General features: G+C 39.3%; 1 protein-coding gene across 4 annotated transcripts in view; it reads right to left on the bottom strand.

Annotated features, from left to right (window-relative positions):
• Positions 1–18,304, bottom strand: part of AKAP10 (A-kinase anchoring protein 10) — a 124,670-nt gene extending 106,366 nt beyond the window's left edge. Inside the window, exon 1 of one of the 4 annotated variants that reach the window (XM_004380979.2) lies at positions 18,080–18,304. In XM_004380979.2, the coding sequence (XP_004381036.1) occupies positions 18,080–18,167 (88 nt within the window). In that variant the 5' untranslated portion in view covers positions 18,168–18,304. The remainder of the gene's footprint in view (positions 1–18,079) is intronic. The other 3 variants (XM_023735521.1, XM_023735522.1, XM_023735523.1) reach the window with 3 other exon arrangements.
• Between the last annotated feature and the right edge of the window lie 651 nt (positions 18,305–18,955).

Raw genomic sequence — 18,955 nt, 5'->3', positions numbered from 1 at the left:
GACCAAAAACTGGTTCTTTGAAAAGATCAACAAAATCGATAAATCACTGGCCAAACTGACAAAAGAAAAACAGGAGAGGAAGCAAATAGCCCGAATAAGAAATGAGATAGGCAGTATCACAATGGACCCAACTGAAATGAAAAGAATCGTAACAGAGTACTATGAAAAACTGTACTCTAACAAATTTGAAAACCTAGAGGGAATGGACAAATTTCTAGAAACACACTACCTACCTAAACTAATACAAACAGAGGTAGAACAAATAAATAAACCTATAACGAAAAAAGAGATTTGAAGAGGCAATTTAAAAACTCTCAACATAAAAAAGCCCTGGCCTTAAAAGCTTCACTGGAGAATTCTACCAAACTTTCAGAGAAGACTTAACACCAGTATTACTAACAGTACTTCAGAGCATAGAAAAGGATGGAATACTCCCGAACTCATTCTATGAAGCCAACATAACCTTGATACCAAAACCAGGTAAAGACATCACACAAAAAGATTACAGACTAACATTCATCATGAACATAGACACAAAAATCCTCGACAAAACTCTAGCCAATAGAGTTCAACAATATATCAAAAAAATAACTCATCATGACCAGGTGGGATCCATACCAGGTATGCAGGGATGGTTCAAAATTAGAAAATCAATGTAATCCATCACGTAAATAAAACAAAAGAACCACATGATCTTGTCAATTGATAAAAAAAGGTATTTGACAACGGCCAACACCTATTCATGATAAAAAGTCTCAGCAAAATAGAAATAAAGGGAAATTCCTCGACATGATAAAGGGCATTTATACAAAGCCAACAGTCAACATCATTCTAAACGGAGAGTCTGAAAGCATTCCCCTAGAGAACGGGAACCAGTCAAGGATGCCCTTTAACAGCACTCTTATTCAGCACTGTGCTGGAGGTCCTAGTCAGAGCAGTAAGGCAAGAAAAAGAAATAAAGGGCATCCAAATTGGTAAGGAAGAAGTAAAAGTATCGTTACTTGCAGAAGATATGACCTTATACATAGAAAACCCCAAAGAATCCACAAGAAAACTACTGGAACTAATAGAAGATTTCAGCAAAGTATCAGGATACAAGATAAACATAGAAAAATCAGCTGTATTCCTCTACACCAACAAAGAGAACTTCCAAGAGGAAATCACCATTTACAATAGTCCCCAAGAAGATACAATACTTAGGAATAAACCTAACCAGAAACATAAAAAACCTACACAAAGAAAACTACAAAACACTACTGCAAGAAACCAAACGAGGCCTGCATAAGTGGAAAAACATACCTTGCTCGAGGACAGGAAGATGCAACATTGTGAAAATGTCAGTTCTACCCAAAGCGATCTACAGATACAAGGCAATCCCGATCCAAATTCCAATGACATTTTTTAAGGAGATGGAGAAACAAAACACCAACTTCATATGGGAAGAGGCCACAGGTAAGTAAAGCATTACTGAAGAAGAACAACAAAGTGTGAGGCCTCACACTACCTGATTTTAGAACCTACTATACCGCCACGATAGTCAGAACAGCCTGGTACTAGAACAAGAGATACATAGGCCAAGGGAACAGAACTGAGAATCCAGGTGTAAATTCATTCACCTATGAGCAGCTGATATTTGACAAAGGCCCAAAGTCCGTTAACTGGGGAAAAGACAGTCTCTTTAACAAACAATGCTGACACAACTGGATAACTATCTTCAAAAAAAAAGAAACAAGACTTGTACCTCATACCATGTACAAAAACAAACTCAAAATGGATCAAAGACCTAAATATAAAATCTAAAACAATAAGGATCACAGAAGAAAAAATAGGGACAAGGCTAGGAGCCCTAATACATGGCATAAACAGAATACAAACCATAACTAATAATGTACAAATACCAGAAGAGAAACTAGATAACTGGGAGCTTCTAAAGATCAAACACTTATGCTCATCAAAAGACTTCATCAAAAGAGTAAAAAGACTATCTACAGATTGGGAAAAAATTTTTGGCTACGACATATCTGACAAGGGTCTAATCTCTAAAATCTGCAAGATACTGCAACACCTCAACAAAAAAAAGACAAACAACCCAATTAAAAAATGGGCAAAGGATATGAATAGACACTTCACCAAAGAAGACATTCAAGTGGCTAATAGATATATGAGGAAATGCTCACAATCATTAGTCATTAGAGAAATGCAAATCAAAACTACAATGAGATACCATCTCACCCAATAAGCATGGCACTAATCCAAAAAACACAAAATAATAAATGTTGGAGAGGTTGTGGAGAGACTGGAATGTTTATACACTGCTGGTGGGCATGTAAAATGGTACAACCACTTTGGAAATTGATTTGGCACTTCTTTAAAAAACTAGAAATAGAAGTACCATATGATCCAGCAATCGCACTCCTTGAAATGTATCCTAGAGAAATAAATGAGCCATCACAAAAATAGATATATGCACGCTCATGTTCGTTGCAGCACTGTTCATAACAGCAAAAAGATGGAAACAACCTAGGTGCCTATCAACAGATGAATGGATAAACAAATTATGGTACATACAAACAATGGAATGCTACGCAACGAGAAACAATGAAGAATCTGCGAAACATCTCACAACATGGATGAATCTGGAGAACATTATGCCGAGTGAAATTAGTCAGTCACAAAAGGACAAATATTGTATGAGACCACCACTGTACAAACTCAAGAAAAGGTTTAAACACAGAAGAAAACATTATTTGATGGTTATGAGGGTGGGGAGGGCGGGAGAGGAGAAGTCACTAACTAGATAGTAGACAAGAGTCATCTTGGGTGAAGGGAAGGACAATATACAATACAGGGGAAGTCAGCACAAGTGGATTAAACCAAAAGCTAAGAAGTTTCCTGAACACTACCAAACACTTTCAGGGACAGAACAGCTGGGGCTGAGGTCTGGTTGACCATGGTTTCGGGGGACATCTAGGTCAACTGGCATAACAGTTTATTAAGAAAATGTTCTGCATCCCACTTTGGTAAATGGCGTCTGGGGTCTTAAAAGCTTATGAGTGGCCATCTAAGATACATCAACTGGTTACAAACCACTTGGAGCAAAGGAGAATGAACACCACCAAAGACACAAGGAAAATATTAGCCCAAAAGACCAAAGGGCCACATAAACCAAAGACTCCATCACCCTGAGATCAGAACAACTAGATGATGCCTGGCTACCCACCAATGACCGCCCTGAGAGGGAACACAAGAGAGAGTTCCTGACTGAGCAAGAGAAGAGTGTGGAACAGAACTCAAATTCACATAAAAAGACCAGACTTAATGGACTGAGACTGGAGGAACCCCCAAGGCCATGGCCCCTGGATGCTATGTTAACCCAGAACTAAAACCATTCCTGAAGGCCACTCTTCAGACAAAGATTAGACTGGACTATAAAACATAAAATAATACTCATGAAGAGTGTGCTTCTTAGTTCAAGCAGATGCATGAAAGCAAATGCGTGGCTCCTGTCTGGAGGCAGGATGAGAAGGCAGAAGGGATAGGAGATGGTTGAATGGACACGGGAAACCAGAGGTGGAAAGGGAGAGTGCTGTCACATTGTAGGGATTGCGGCTAGTGTCATATGACAACATGTGTATAAAAATTTTGTATGAGAGATTAACTTGAGCTGTAAACTGAGTCAGCCCCAACTTATAGTGAACCCACGTACAACAGAACAAAACGAAACGCTGCCAGGTCCTGCGCCATCCCCATAATCGGTTGTGGATCAGACTGTTGTAATCTATAGGGTTTTCTAGTGGGTTCAAATTCCAGCTCTGCTACTTATTAGCCATGTAATCTTTAACAAGTTACTTTGTATTTCTGCCTCAATTTTCTTGATCTATAAAATTAGATCAATAATAGTGATACCTTTGGGGATTGTTCATGAAAATATAATACTTGTAAAGGGCTCAGAAGAGTAACTAGTACACAATAAATTTAGGATATTAACTAATATTATTACCATGCGCCATTCACTGTAGTGGCTACTAGAAGCACTGTGAGGACAATGAGAGTTCTTTGGCTGTGTATCACATCTTATTGCTTTTGTATTCCCCCGTAACATCAAATACGAACATTCTAAACTCGCAAACATTCTAAGCTTCTAACACTCAGTGTTCAACAACTTGTTTCTGCAGTCATACACAAAACAGATGAAATAACAACAACAAAAAAAAAAACGCTGAAATTCTACTGCAGATAAGCTAAAAATATAAAATCCAAGAAAGAAATATCCATGACAGCTTAACTAAACCAAGTGTGTACTCTGTTAGAGGATGTCACATAAGACAATTTTTAACCCTCTTATTTTTCCTGTTTTTTCAACATTAAACTTTTTAACCCCACCGTGAAAAATATACCAAAATAATTTTTTAAAAAACCAAAACATAAGCATCTCTCTACTTGTGCTCTTAAAACATTAAAAGTTGAAAAATCAGTAGAAGCAGGAAATAACTAGCCCTCAGAGTATCTGGTAAGTCAATCCATCAATAAGTATTTGAATGCCAAGTATGTGCCAGACACTCTCAAAAAAAAAAAAAAAAAACCAGCTGCTGTCGAGTTGATTTCAACTCATAGTGACCCTACAGGACAGAGCAGAACTGCCCCATAGGGTTTCCAAGGAGCACCTGGTGGATTCAAACTGCTAACCTTTTGGTTAGCAGCCGTAGCTCGTAACTACAACGCCACCAGTCACCGAAAAGATGTCAAACTTACCTAAATGTGTAGAGACAGACATGGACAAAAATAAGAAAGATCATTTCAGGAAAATAAAATAAAGAAATGTGGTAGGGTGACTGGTATTTGCAGACTTCTCAGCAGCATTTGCAAACTGCTCCATCTCCGGCTTGAAACATTTAACTTGTCTTGGCTTCCGTGACACTCCACTCTCTTGGTTTTCTAGTTGCCCCTTCTCAGTTTATCCTTTTGCTGACTTCTGCTCCTTTGCCCACTGGTAGTTTCTCAGGGATAGGCTTTGGATTCCTCTTTTCACTACATAACCAGTTGCCACTGAGTGGACTCTGACTCTTGGCAACGCCACGTGTGTCAGCGTAGACTTGTGGTTCCATAGGTTTTCAAGGGCTGATTTTTCAAAAGTAGATCGCCAGGCCTTTCTTTCTTCCCAGGCACCTCTGGCTAGACTCAAACTTCCAACCTTTCAGTTAGCATTGGAGAATGTTAACCATTTATACCACCCAGGGACTCCTTCCACAACACAGACATACGAATTTCCTGGATAATCTTATCAATTCTTTTTTTAATTTTTTTTTTGTTCGTACATACTAATTTATTTTTTCATTTTAAATACACTATGAACATTTTTGCAAGCCATTAAGGATTTTTTTGTGACATTATCAATAAATGCTGCACATAATTTCATTTTTTTTAAATAATATTTTACTGTGTTTTCAGTGAAGGTTTACACAGCAGTTTAGGATCCCACTCAATTTCTATGCAAAATGTTTAGTGGCATTGGTTACATTCTTTACAATGTGTGAACATTCTGTTTCCATTCTGGTTGTTCCATTTCCATTAATCTAGTTTCCCTGTCCCCTTACATTCTTATCTTTATCTTAAAGTAATTATTGACCATTTGGTCTCACACAGGCGTTTTTTTTTTTTTAAGGAACACAGTACTAATGGGTGATATTATTTCTTGAGCCAACTTGTTATTTAGCTACAAGGTGACTTCAGGGGTTAGTTACAGTTCAAGGTTTGAAGAGTATCTTAGGGCAATAGTGTTGAGCAGTCCTCCAGTCTCAACCAATCCAGTAGTTTTTTTTTTTTTTTTTTTCCTTTTAGGGAATTTAAGGTTCTGTTTCACATTTTTTTATCTTACTCATTTTTAAGGTTTTCAATGCCATACACGCATTGTGACTCCTAAATTTATATCTCCAGTGTGAATCTCTTTTGACCTTCAAATTCATATAGCTAACAACCTACTTGTTATCTTCCATAATTCCATTTGTCCAAAACTGAGCACACCATCTTTTCCCAAACCTGTTTCTACCTTACTCTTCATCTTCTCTCATGAATGATAAAAATCTGGGAGTCATCCTTAAGAGCTGTCTCCCCCTTACCTCCCACACGCAAACCATCTCTAAGACCAACTGATTCTACAATGAAAATACACCTCCACAGTTTCAACTGTGCAACCCTCAATGCATTCCCCTTACCAACCTGATCTCCTATGTAATACCATGTAACGCTTCAAGCACAAAAGCATACACACAAACACAACTTTATCAAATATTAGCATTCTGTCTTATTTCCTTTTCCCATCTAAGTATTATACATAATAGTTAAAACTTGCTATGAATTGCTGCCCGATCCCATTACTCCTCCTCCCTTCTCAGAGATACCTTCCTAAATTAGACGTTTTGTTTAGCCATGCATGTTTGTAGACTATTACCGCACATGAATATATCAAAAAACAGTAATTCTGCACATCTTTAAAAATTACATAATGACATTCTTCTATACATGTGACACTCGTATTCATTTAATAATTTGACATTTGTCTATACTGATGCAGTTCTAGTGCATTCATGTAGCTCTAGTTCATTCATTGTAACTGCTTAATTCCTTCAAATGAATATACCTTTATTTATCCATTTTTCTGTTGATGAACACTTAGGTTACTTTCTACTTTTCACTATTATAAACCCTGATGTTATGAACATTTTTGTACATGTCTTCCTAAGTATATATGCAAGAGTTTCTCTAGGATAAACTAGAAATGGAATTGCTAAATAACAAATTGTGTGCATTTTTAAAGTGGCTGTATCAATTTACACTCCTATGCCATGCTTCATATTCTTATCCATGGTATTTTTAATTGTTGTCAACTTGTTCCTTTTGAAATGATATCTCATGGTGTTTTAAATCCATTTCCTTGATTTTCTTTGAGGTTAAACATCCTTTCATGTTTACTGGCCACTTAGGCTTCCTCTTTTAAAAACTACCTACTCATGTTCTTTGTCTTCTATTTAATATTGAAGAAATTCCACAGTCTAGATACTAATTCTTGTCATTTGTATTACAAATATTTTTGGTATATTGTGTTGTATGGAAGTTTTAAATTTTAACATAGTCAAATTTATATTATGTGGATTGCACTTTTTCTGTGGATTGAAAAAAATCCTTTCATATACCAAGATAATAGATTTTTCCCCTCTATAATTTCAAATTTAGCTGTTTCACTCTGTGGGCTCTTATCTACCTAGAAATTATTTCCGTATATCAGCAACTGGCAAACTACAACCCATGGGCCAAATCCAGTCCATCATTATTTTCTATAGCTTTATTGTAATACAGACATGCCCATTTGTTTACATACTATCTATGGTAACAAGGATACAGGAGAATGAGACAGAGGCCCTATGGCCCACAAAGTCTAAAATATTTACTATCTGACCCTTTAGAGAAAAAGTGTGCCTACCACTGATGTACATGATGATGCTGTTATTGCTGTATGATAGAAAGCAGGAAATCTTAATTTTTTTCCCCAGATGGGTAACCAGCATCATTTACTGATTAGTTCATCCTTTCCCAACTGAGAGCTATTTTATATACCAAGTTCCCATTCATATCTGGGTCTGTTTCTGTATATTCTATCCTACAGTCTTAGTTAACTATATACTAAGCCTCTAACAGGATCAAATCCTCTACCTTGCTCTTTCTCAAAACTATCTTGACTATTCTTAGCCTTTGCTCTTCCATATGAATTTTAGATTCAGCTTGTCCAATTCCCCAAAACCTCCAAGGGAAGTTTTATTTAAATGGCATTGTCTTAAAGATGAATTTGAGAGAGAGTTCACATCTTTCTGATATTGAGCCTATCCATGAACATAGTATATCTCTCCGTTTATTTGGGTCTTCCTTCATGTCCTTCAATAAAGTTTTGTAAACTCCATAAAGATCTTAAAGTCTTTTGTTTTTAACAGCATATAGAACTGAGTTTTAAATACTGTGTATATAAATGAATGTATTTTTTAAAACTTGCCAAATTATTTCATGTGTTCTAATGATACACGTGCAGATTTTCTTGAGTTTTCTATGTATCAATTTTTTACACAAATAATGCATGCCTTCTGCATCTGTTTGCCAGCTATGCCCTCCCCCGTGAAGAATTTTTTTAAGTGTGCTATGCTAATTTTTTTACAGCAACGTGTGGAAGAGGATTGGCATGGCAGCACTTGTGAAGGTGTCTCATGGAGGGAGGGTGCAGGCGGCAAAAAAACCGCAGCAGGCAAGCATTATTTGCATAAAAATATGATATGCAATCATATTATCAGGGAATAATGACTCTTTTGTTCCTCCCTTCCTTCCCAAAACTTATATAGTGACAACTACATCAGCTTTCTTTTCATTTGCACAGTATCATATAGTGACCTTTTTATCCCTAATGTTTTATGCTTTAAAATACTTCATCTGCCACACAAGCTTTCTTCTGGTTAGTATTTACCTGGTATTTTCAATTTCTCTATGCCCTTATGTTTTGGTTGTATCTCTGGTAAAGAGCTTATAGCTGGATTTTATCATACAATTTGAGTCTATCTTTTAGCTATATGGACTGGCTAAATAAATTTTTAACCATATTGACTGTAGCATATTTACATTTATTATAATTACTGGTCTATTTAGGTTTATTTCTGCCACCTTATTTTGTACTACTTACTATGCTTTTTCTGGTTTGTGTATTTCTTTTTATTATGAAAAATTTAAAACATAACAAGACTACAAAGTAATATGAGGAACATTCAGGTTTATCAAATCTTAACATCATGCCATATTTGCTTCAGAATTTTTTTTAGAAAAAAAACATTACAGATGTCAACTGAAGTCTCTCCCTGTCTGATTCTTCCTCCCTGCAGGGAAACAAGATCATGAATTTTTACTGTGTCCATCCATACTATTATCTTTTAATATATTTATGTATTCATAAATAATATTTAACATTGTTTTGTATGGTTTTTAACTGTACACAAGTCACTGTACCAATTTACATTTCTAGCCACAGAGTATCTTAATCAAATTTTGGAGAAGTCAAGCTTTAATCCCAATCTGTCTAGTTTTCTCAAGAACTTCACACCTGCAACTCCTCTCTCTTCTGTATCATTTTCTTCCTCTCTACTGGATCATTCCTATCAGCACACAAACATGCACTAGCATCTTTTATTTAAAAAAAAAAAAAAACCCTTGGCCAAATAACCCCTCCAGTTATTGCCGCATTTTTGTTCCTTTTCACTGCAAAGTTTCTTGAAAAAGGTGTCTTTCCACTTTCTCAATTCACATATTCCCCTTAGCCTATTCCACCGACTCTTATAAAAGTCATCAATTACTTCCATGTTACCAAATTCAGTACCTATTTCTAATTATCTTGGCCTTGCAATGACATTCAACACAATACTCCCTCTTTTTCGAAACACTATCTTCTCTTAGCTTCCATTACATTATACTCATCTCAATAGCATTTTATTTTCAATTCTCCTTTGCCAAAGGCTCATGCTCAACCTAACTTGTAAAAACTGGATTAACCCATAGTTCTCTTCGCTTCTACGATATGGCAGGAACTGCTAGCTGGCCACTGAACTCATTCTTTCCTTCCTAGCAAGAGGACTGTATCTGGCATATAACTGGCTGCTACTCAACATTTCCCAAAATCTGAGTTAGCTGTGACCAGGTGACTATGTTCTCATCAATTGAATGTAAACAGAAGTGGTATATGCCACTTTCTGGCCAACCCTTAAAGAAAGTTGGTGTTTTTCCCCCATATTCTTTTCCTTGACCATGAGCCAGAGGACTGAGGACAGTAAGGGCTGTGACCTGGCTTTGACAGACTATACCCTAGGGAAAAGAGAAAAAACAAGATGAAAGGAAAATGATCCCCGAATAATCATGAAGCAAAGTGACCCAATTAGCAGGAACCTGGACTGTTACCCAAGAGAGGCATAAAAGTCTATCCTGAGTCTATCTTAGGTTAGCCTTCCAACCTAACTCATTCACATATCATGTGTACTCCCTAGGTGATCTCATCTACTCCCATGTTTTCAATCATCGTTTATGCAAAATACTCCTAAATCCACATCCAGCTCTGGAGTTTGACCTCTTCTCAGAACTCCAGTTAGTACATCCAACTGCCTACTTGGCATATCCACATGGATGCCCAAGAGTTACCTCAAACTTGATTCCTCCTACCCTAAGTTCTAAACCCAGTTTTCCCAGTCTTCCTTCACTCCCATCACTTACTCAAGTCATGCTATCTCTATCTCTAAACCATTTCCTTCCCCCTCCCAAGAAATTCTGGTCATACTGACCTTCTTTCTGTTCCTTAAATACACCCAGTTCATTCCTGCATTAGGACATTTCCACTACCCACTATCCCTGGCCAGAATGCTGTTCTTCTGATCTCTGCCAGGCTGGCTTTCTCTTGTCATTCTGGTCTCAGTTTAAATTCCATCTCCTCAAACAAGGCTCTCCTTACTATCCAGAACTATCCAAACGCTCATTGTCACCCAGTGATTTACTACCATATAACTATTTAAATTCTCTGCACAGCAATTATCACTAGCTGATACTTTTCTTATTCGCTCATTCAACAAATATTTACTAAATGTCTAACTATACCACAGGCACACTGACCTAGGTATGGGGATACATGCTATGAACAAAAACCAACTTCCATTCTAGTAAAATATATAGTAAAGCAGACAGCGATAACTGCTGCCGAGAAAAAAAAAGTAGGGCAAGGATATGGGAGAACGGGGGCGGGGAACTGCCATTATAGATACAGTAAGAGAAAGCTTCATTAAGATAACGATTAATCAAAAACCTGAAGGAGGTAAGGGATCAAAATGTGTGGATATCTGTGGGAAGAGGTTTCCAGGCACAGAGATCAAGTGAAAAGACCCTGAGGCGGGCATGTGCTTGGCAACAAGGAGGCCAATATAAAATGGAAGAGTGATGGAGAAGGACAACAGGAGATGAGTATAGAGAGGAAATGGGGCCTAGATTATGGATGGTCATGAATAGGAAGCCACTGGTGGGATTTGAACAGAGGTGTAGCATTATCAAGGAGCCCTGGTGGTGCAGTGGTAAAGCGCTTAGCTGCTAACTGAAAGGTCAGCGGTTTGAAAACACCAGCCGCTCTGTGTGAAAAAATTGTGGCAGTCTGCTTCCACAGAAGATTACTGCTTTGGAAACCCTATGGAGCAGTCCTATAAGGTCTCTACAACTTGATGGCAACGGGTTTGGTTTTTTGGTTTGGTGGCATAATCTGACTTATAATCCATTCTGTTTTGAAAATATACTACAGTAGGATGAAAAAAGGAAACCAACTGAAGCCTATAGCAAAATAATGCTGCTTCCTTGATCTTCATAAAACCAGCTTCTTCTTAACATTTAAGCTAAGATTGAATGACATTTCATCAGAGGACTTCCTTAACTGCCCAAACTCAATACAGAGATGACTGCCTAGACTAGAGTGTCAATGGTCAAGGATGGTGAGAAGTGACTGGATTTGAATATGTTCTAAGGTAGACCTGACAGATCTGCTGATGGATGAGATATAGAGTATGAGAAAAAGAGAAGTTCAAAGACATCACTGAAGTTTTAGCCTGAGCAATTAAAAGGCCAGAAATGCCCTTTATTGAAATGAGAAACAAGTGATGAACAGGTTTAGGAGGTCTAAATCTACAGTTAAATTTTAAATACATTAAGATAAAGATGTCTATTAGATAAGCAGAGATAAAAAGTGGATCAATAGTTGGATATACCAGTCTGGACTTAAGGAAGAGGATTCAGGCTGGATGTAAATCTGGAAATCATCAATGTATTTAAAGGTATTTAAAGACTGGGTGGGACCCCTAAACAGAATTGTCTCTCAGCTTCTACTCTTGCCACATCCAGTCTAGAACAAGAATCAAGAATGTATTTTTGAAAACATAAAATAAGATCAGATCACTACTCTTCAAATTTTTTTTAATAACGTCCTCTCTACGCTTAGAATAAAACCTAACCTTCTTACCACAGCCTATAAAGCTCTGAATAATCTGAGCCTTGCATACCTCTCCATGTTGCAATCATCCATCTTTAGTCTCTTGAACGGCACCAAGCTTTCCTGCGTCACAACCTTTGAATATGCTATTCCTGTGCCTAGAATGCTCTTCGCTGGCCTCTATAAGGTTACCTCCTACTGATTCTTCAGCTCTAAAATTTCAAGTTCACTTGCTCAGACCTTTCTCTAACATCCAACCAAAACATACTTCTTCTCTCAAGTGAATCTCTTTCATAATACTTTACTCACTTTGTAAATACAAACAGATATACATACACATACATCAATATACATCTACACACCACGACTCATCTGTCAGTTTGTCTTACTGTGGTATCTTGCATATTGCTGTGATGCTGGAAGCTATGTCACTGGTATCTCAAATGCCAGCAGGGTCACCCATGGTGGATAGGTTTCAGCAGAGCTTCCACACTACGACAGACTAGAAAAAAAGACCTTGGAATCTATTTCTTCAAAAAAGTAGCCAGTGAAAACCTTATGAATAGCAGTGGATCACTGTCTGATACAGTGCCAGAAGATGAGACCCTCAGACACTCAAAATATAACTAGGGAAGAGCTGCTTCCTCAAAGTAGAGTCGACCTTCATGACCTGGATGGAGTAGAGCTTTCGGGACTTTTGTTTGCTGATGTGGCATGACTCAAAATGAGAAGAAACAGCTACAAAAAATGTACAATGTGAAAAGTATGAATCTAGGACTACTGAAAGTTGCAAAAATGAAATGGAACGCATGAACATTGACATCCAAGGCATTAGTGAGCTGAAATGGACTGGTACTGGCCATTTAAAACAGACAATCATATGGGCTACTATAATGGAAACAAAAAATTGAAGTGGAACGGCATGACACTCATGATCAAAAATAACATTTCAAGAACTATCTTTAAGTACAACGCTGTCAGTGATAGGATAATATCCATACGCCAACAAGGAAGATCAGTTAATACAAATATTATTCAAATTTACACACCAATTACTACAGGACAAAATTGAACATTTTTACCAACCTCTGCAGTCTGAAATTGATCAGTCATACAATCAAGATGCATTGATAATTACTAGTGACTGGAACGTGGAAGTTGGAAACAAAGAAGCATCAGTAGTTGTAAATATGGCATTGGTGACAGAAATGACACCAGAGATCATATGAAAGAATTTTGCAAGACCAACGACCTATTCATTGGAAATACCTTTTTTCAACAATATAAATGGTGACTATACCATTTATATTCCTGTGTATTCCATCACACAGGAATGGAATACACAGGAATCAAATCGACTACATCAATGGAAAGAGTCAATGGAGAAGCTCGATATCATCACTCTGAACAAGGCCAGGGGCCAATGCAGAACAGACCATCAATTTCTCACATGCAAGTTCAAGCTGAACCTGAAGAAAATTAGAACAAGTCCACAAGAGTCAAAGTACAACCTTGAGTATATCCCACCTGACTTTAGAGACCATCTCAAGAATAGTTTTGATGCATTAAATACTAGTGACTGAAGACCAGACAAGTTGTGGGATGACATACATGAAGAAAGCAAAACTTCATTACAAAGACAGGAAAGGGAGGGAAAAAAAAGGACCAAAATGAATGTCAGAAGAGACCCTGAAACATGCTCTTGAATGTAGAGTAGCTAAAGCAAATGGAAAGAATGATGAAGTAAAAGAGCTGAAAAAAAGATGTCAAAGGATGGCTTGAGAAGACAAAGTAAAGTATTATCATGAAATGCGCAAAGACCTAGAGTTAGAAAACTAAATGGAAAATACATACTTTGCATTTCTCAAGCTAAAGAACTGAAGAAAAAAATTCAAGCCCTGAGTTGCAATACTGAAAGATTCTATGGGCAAAATATCGAATGACGCAGGAAGCATCAAAAGAAGACGGAAGGCATACAGAGTCGCTGTATCAAAAAGAACTGCCAACATTCAACCATTTCAGGAGGCAGAATATGATCAAGAACTAATGGTACTGAAGGAAGAAGTCCAAGCTACACTGAAGGCACTGGTGAAAAACAAGACTCCAAAAATTGACAGAATTCCAACTGAGATGTTTCAACAAACAGATGCAATGCTGGAAGCACTCACTCATCTATGCCAAGAAATTTGGGAGACATCTATCTGCCCAAACAACTGGAAGAGATCCATGTTTGTGCCTATTCCAAAGAAAGGTGAGCCAACAGAATGCAGAACTTATCGAACAATATCATTATCACATGCAAGTAAAATTTTGCTGAAGATAAGTCAAAAACAGTTGCAGCAGTGTATCAGCAGGGAACTACCAGAAATTCAGGCTGGGTTCAGGAAAGGACGTGGAATGAGGGATATCACTGACGATGTCAGATGGATCTTGGATGAAAGCAGAGAAATACCACAAAGATGTTTACCTTTGTTTCATTGACTATGCAAAGGCATTTGACTGTGTGGATCTTAACAAACTGTGGATAACATTGTGAAGAACAGAAATTCCAGAACACCTAATTGTGTTCATGTGGAACCTGTACATAGACCAAGAAGCAGTCGTTCTAACAGAACAAGGGGGTGCTGCATGTTTAAAGTCAGGACAGGTGTGTGTCAGGGTTGTATCCTTTCACCATACTTACTCAATCTGTATGTTGAGCGAATAATCCAAGAAGCTGTGCTATATGAAGAAGAACATGGCATCAAGACTGAAGGGAGACTCATTAACAAACTTGATATACAGATGATATAAACTTGCTTGTCGAAAGCGAAAACGACTTGAAGCACTTACTGATGAAGATCAAAGACTACAGCCTTCAGTATGGATTACACCTCAGCATAAAGAAAACAAAAATTCTCACAACTGGACCAACAAGCAACATCATGATAAACAGAAAAAAGAACTGAAGTTGTCAAGGACTTACTTTACTTGGATCCACAATCAATGTCCATGAAAGCAGCAGTCAAGAAGTAAAGCAAAGTATCTGTCTTAGGCTGGGTTCTCTGGAGAAGCAAAACCAGTAAAGCATATATATATATATATATATATATATATATATATATATATATATACATACACACATACATACAGAGATTTGTGTCAGGGAAATGGCTCACACAGTTGTAGAGGCTGTAACGTCTCAAGTCCGTGGGTCAAGACAGAGGCTTCTCCTGATTCACACAGCCACAGGGGCTGCCGAACCCAAGATAGGCAGGTCGGAGAGCAGGGCTCTCAGTCACACGCTGCGAAGATCAACGAATCCCAAGATTGGCAGGCAAGACTGCAAGTAAGCCGCTAGCTCAAGTTCCAAGAACTGGAAGTCTGAGGAACAGGAGCCAGCTGCAGGATCCAGAATAAGCAAAAGCTCCAGAGCCCTGCCAGAATGTCCGCCCACACTCGATGCAGGCCACACACCCAAGGAAACTCCCCTTAACCGACTGGCTACTCACAGCAGATCCTGTCATGGGGGCAATCACATATCAATTTCAACAGGGAAGTGACCACATTACATGACTGCCAGAATACTGAGAATCATGGCCCAGCCAAGTTGACACACAATCTTAATGATCACAGTATCCAAAAAAACCAAACTCGTTGCTGTGGAGTCAATTCCAACTCATCGTGACCCCACAGGACACAGTAGAACTGCCCCACAGGGTTTTCAAGGACCAGCTGGTGGATTTGAACTGTCAACCTTTTGGTTAGCAGGCGAGCCTTAACCACTGTGCAACCGGGCTCCAAACAATGTATAGCAGTGGGCAAATCTGCTGCAAAAGACCTTTTTAAAGTGCTAAAAGGCAAAGATGTCACTTTGAGGAACAAGGTGTGCCTGACCCAACCCATGATATTTTCAACTGCCTCATATGCATGCAAAAGCCGGACAATGAATAAGGAAGATGGAAGAACTGAAGCATCTGAATTATGGTGTTGGGGAAGAATACCGAATATACCACAGACTGCCAGAAGAATGAACAAATGTCTTGGAAGCACTCACCGATGAAGACCAAAGACTACAGCCTTCATTATGGATTACGCCTCAACATAAAGAAAACAAAAATCCTCACAACGGGCCCAATAAGCAACATCATGATAAACGGAGAAAGTACTGAAATTGTCAAGGATTTCATTTTCTTGGATCCACAATTAACACCCATGAAAGCAACAGTCAAGAAATCAAATAGTGTACTGCATTTAGCAAATCTGCTGCAGAAGACCTCTTTAAAGTGTTAAAAAGCAAAGATGTCACTTTGAAGACTAACGTGTGCCTGACCCAAGCCATTGTATTTTCAATCACTTCATATGCATGCGAAAGCTGGACAAGAAGGAAGACCAAAAAAGAACTGATGAGTTTGAATTATGGTGTTGGCAAATAACACTGAATATACCATGGACTGCCAGAAGAACGAACAAGTCTGTCTTGGAAGAAGTACAGCCAGAGTGCTCCTTGGAAGGAAGGAAGGCAAGACTCTGTCTCCTGTACTTTAGGCATGTTATCAGGAGGGACCAGTCCCTGGAGAAAGACATCATGCTTGGTAAATAAAGGGTCAGTGAAAAAGAGGAAGACCCTCAATGAGATGGACTGACACAGCAGCTGCAACAATGGGCTCAAACACAGCAATTATTGTGAGGAGGTATCCAGATCAGGCAGTGTTTTGTTTTGTTATATATATAGGGTCGTTGTGAGTCAGAACCAACTTGAGGGCACCTAACAACACAACAACAGATGTGTGTAAATACACACATAGTTTTGTTTGTTTACTGTCTGCCTATCCCAGCAGACAATAACCTCCATAAGTGCAGAGACTTTGTTTTGTTCATTGCTCAATCCTGAGGGCTTAACACAGTGCCTGGCAGACAGATGGCACTCAACAACTATTTGTTGAACAGAGACAACAGTTTGTTGTGTAAATTGCAATTTGCTTCATTATACTTAAAATGCTTTTATCCTCTTTAAAAAAAAAAAAAAAAAAACTTCAACAGTGTCAAACAAATTAGAGAGCTACTACCTTACCAAAAAAGCTTCCTTATACTATTTTACCAATTTCATTCATTCACCGTTTCTTTCATCACCTGGCATCAGTTACTAAAACCCCAAGTATGTACTTAAGAGAAATTCTTTAATTCAGTTAGTCAAGACTTGAATGGAGCCTTAGAAATCATCTAATTCTCAGTTGAGAGTAGTTAACTAGCCTTACCAAGTTACAGTTAGTAGCAGAGTCGTCATGTGTACCCAAGTTCCTGATTCAGTTTAGTGCTTTTTTCAAAACCCATCTCTGCGTGGTACATTTTCTCTGAAGGAAGAATTGACACAGAACCGCTACCATCCAGAGACTCACACTTGTTCACTTTGGAAATATATTTTTAATGAAATACAACAACCTTACCCAGTATCAAGAATCAAGCTGTCTCTACTTAGAATTTGGGCAGTTATTACAACTGAAAATCAGAAATATACGTAGTTCGTTATAAAGTTAGGGTTCCAGTGGTTAATAAACTTACTAAATCAAAAGTAGTAGTCCTCTTTATTAGAGAATTTTTAGCATAAGCTAAGTAACGTTATTTTAGAAACAGCAGTAGTTCTCCCTTCCTCTCCCCCCAAAAAAGAAGAAACTGGAAAATAGCACTAGTTGAAGAAAATAATTTTTCACGTGTTGCTTTTAAACACAAAAACCTCAGTATTCTGAAATATCAGAGACTTCCTATAATAGAGTACTAAAGGGATTTTCTTTTTCTTGATGCACAGTACGCAAACAAACCGAAAAGCTGCTTTTACGCAAACATGCATTAACGTCCATGGGTTATAGCAACACTTTTGGACCAGTGCGACGATTCCCCTCTGACCACGCGCGAGGAGGCCACCTTCTCCCTCCCAGCAAATTCCCAGAGCAGAACAAGGGATCTGCAGGAGGTCGAGAGCTCACTGAGGCCTTCGCCGCCGCCCTGAAGAGAAGCCCTAGTAGACCCCCGTCCCCACGCCGCCTCTGCGGCGCCCCCTCAAGCTACCTTTCCGCCGGAAGAAGGACATGGCGGGACCCGGGTCGGGGCGGAGGGCCCGGGGGGATTGTCGCGGGGACGGCCCGGCTCCCCTCATTCAGCAACTGGCCCGGACTTCCGGGTCCGCAGCAGCCGCCGCACTAGCTCGTGAAAAAACGCTTCTTCCGGGTGTGGGCCCCACTGCCTCCTAAAGATGCCTGGGCCGCGCCTGCCGCCATATTATCAACAAGCCGCCCACCCGGAGTTCCGGTCCTTCCCCGCGCGGGGCTTCACGGGAGGCTGAGCGGCCGGCCCCGCCCCCGACTCGCTCGAGGGTGCGGACGCGCGCCCGCGCCGCTCACGTGACCTTGCGGGCGTGCGGCTTTCGCCCTTCTACCGAACTGTACATGTTGAAGGCAGTGGCGGCGAGATCTCTGCTTCGCTGCTAGTAGTCCAAGTAATGGCACCGGCGCTGCAGACCCAGTCTCTGCAAACCAACCCTCCTGGAGCGGGATCCCTCCCGGAGCTCCCCGCTCGTTCGGGACCACGCGCCGCCCTCGGAACACTCTCCTAAAGGCTGGGCCAGCACTGCCACTCTCCGGTTAATTTCTTACTGTTTTCCGTTTCACATTTGCTAAAATTAGGCGCTGGCCGGCTTGGGCTGGCTTCATCCTGCATTTCCACCCCTTCCTCTCGTGAGAGGCTTCGAAGCTTGCCAGAACCCTGATGGGGAATAGGAGGCATGAACCGGTTCACGCGGCGCCGGTGAATCCCTTGGTCACGGTGACCTCGGGAATAAGAAAAGAGAAGTGGGCTTATTTTCATAAGGCGATCTCTGCGAATGCTGAAATTTGATAGGGATGCAACATAAGAGCCTCACCAGTATTTACTAGGCAAACTCCAGTG

The sequence above is a fragment of the Trichechus manatus genome, unplaced genomic scaffold (genome assembly GCF_000243295.1).
Source record: "Trichechus manatus latirostris isolate Lorelei unplaced genomic scaffold, TriManLat1.0 scaffold00080, whole genome shotgun sequence".
In the NCBI taxonomy this organism is placed as follows: Eukaryota; Metazoa; Chordata; class Mammalia; order Sirenia; family Trichechidae; genus Trichechus; species Trichechus manatus.
Note: the sequence above shows the minus strand (reverse complement) of the source record. Positions and strands in the feature narration are given on the sequence as shown.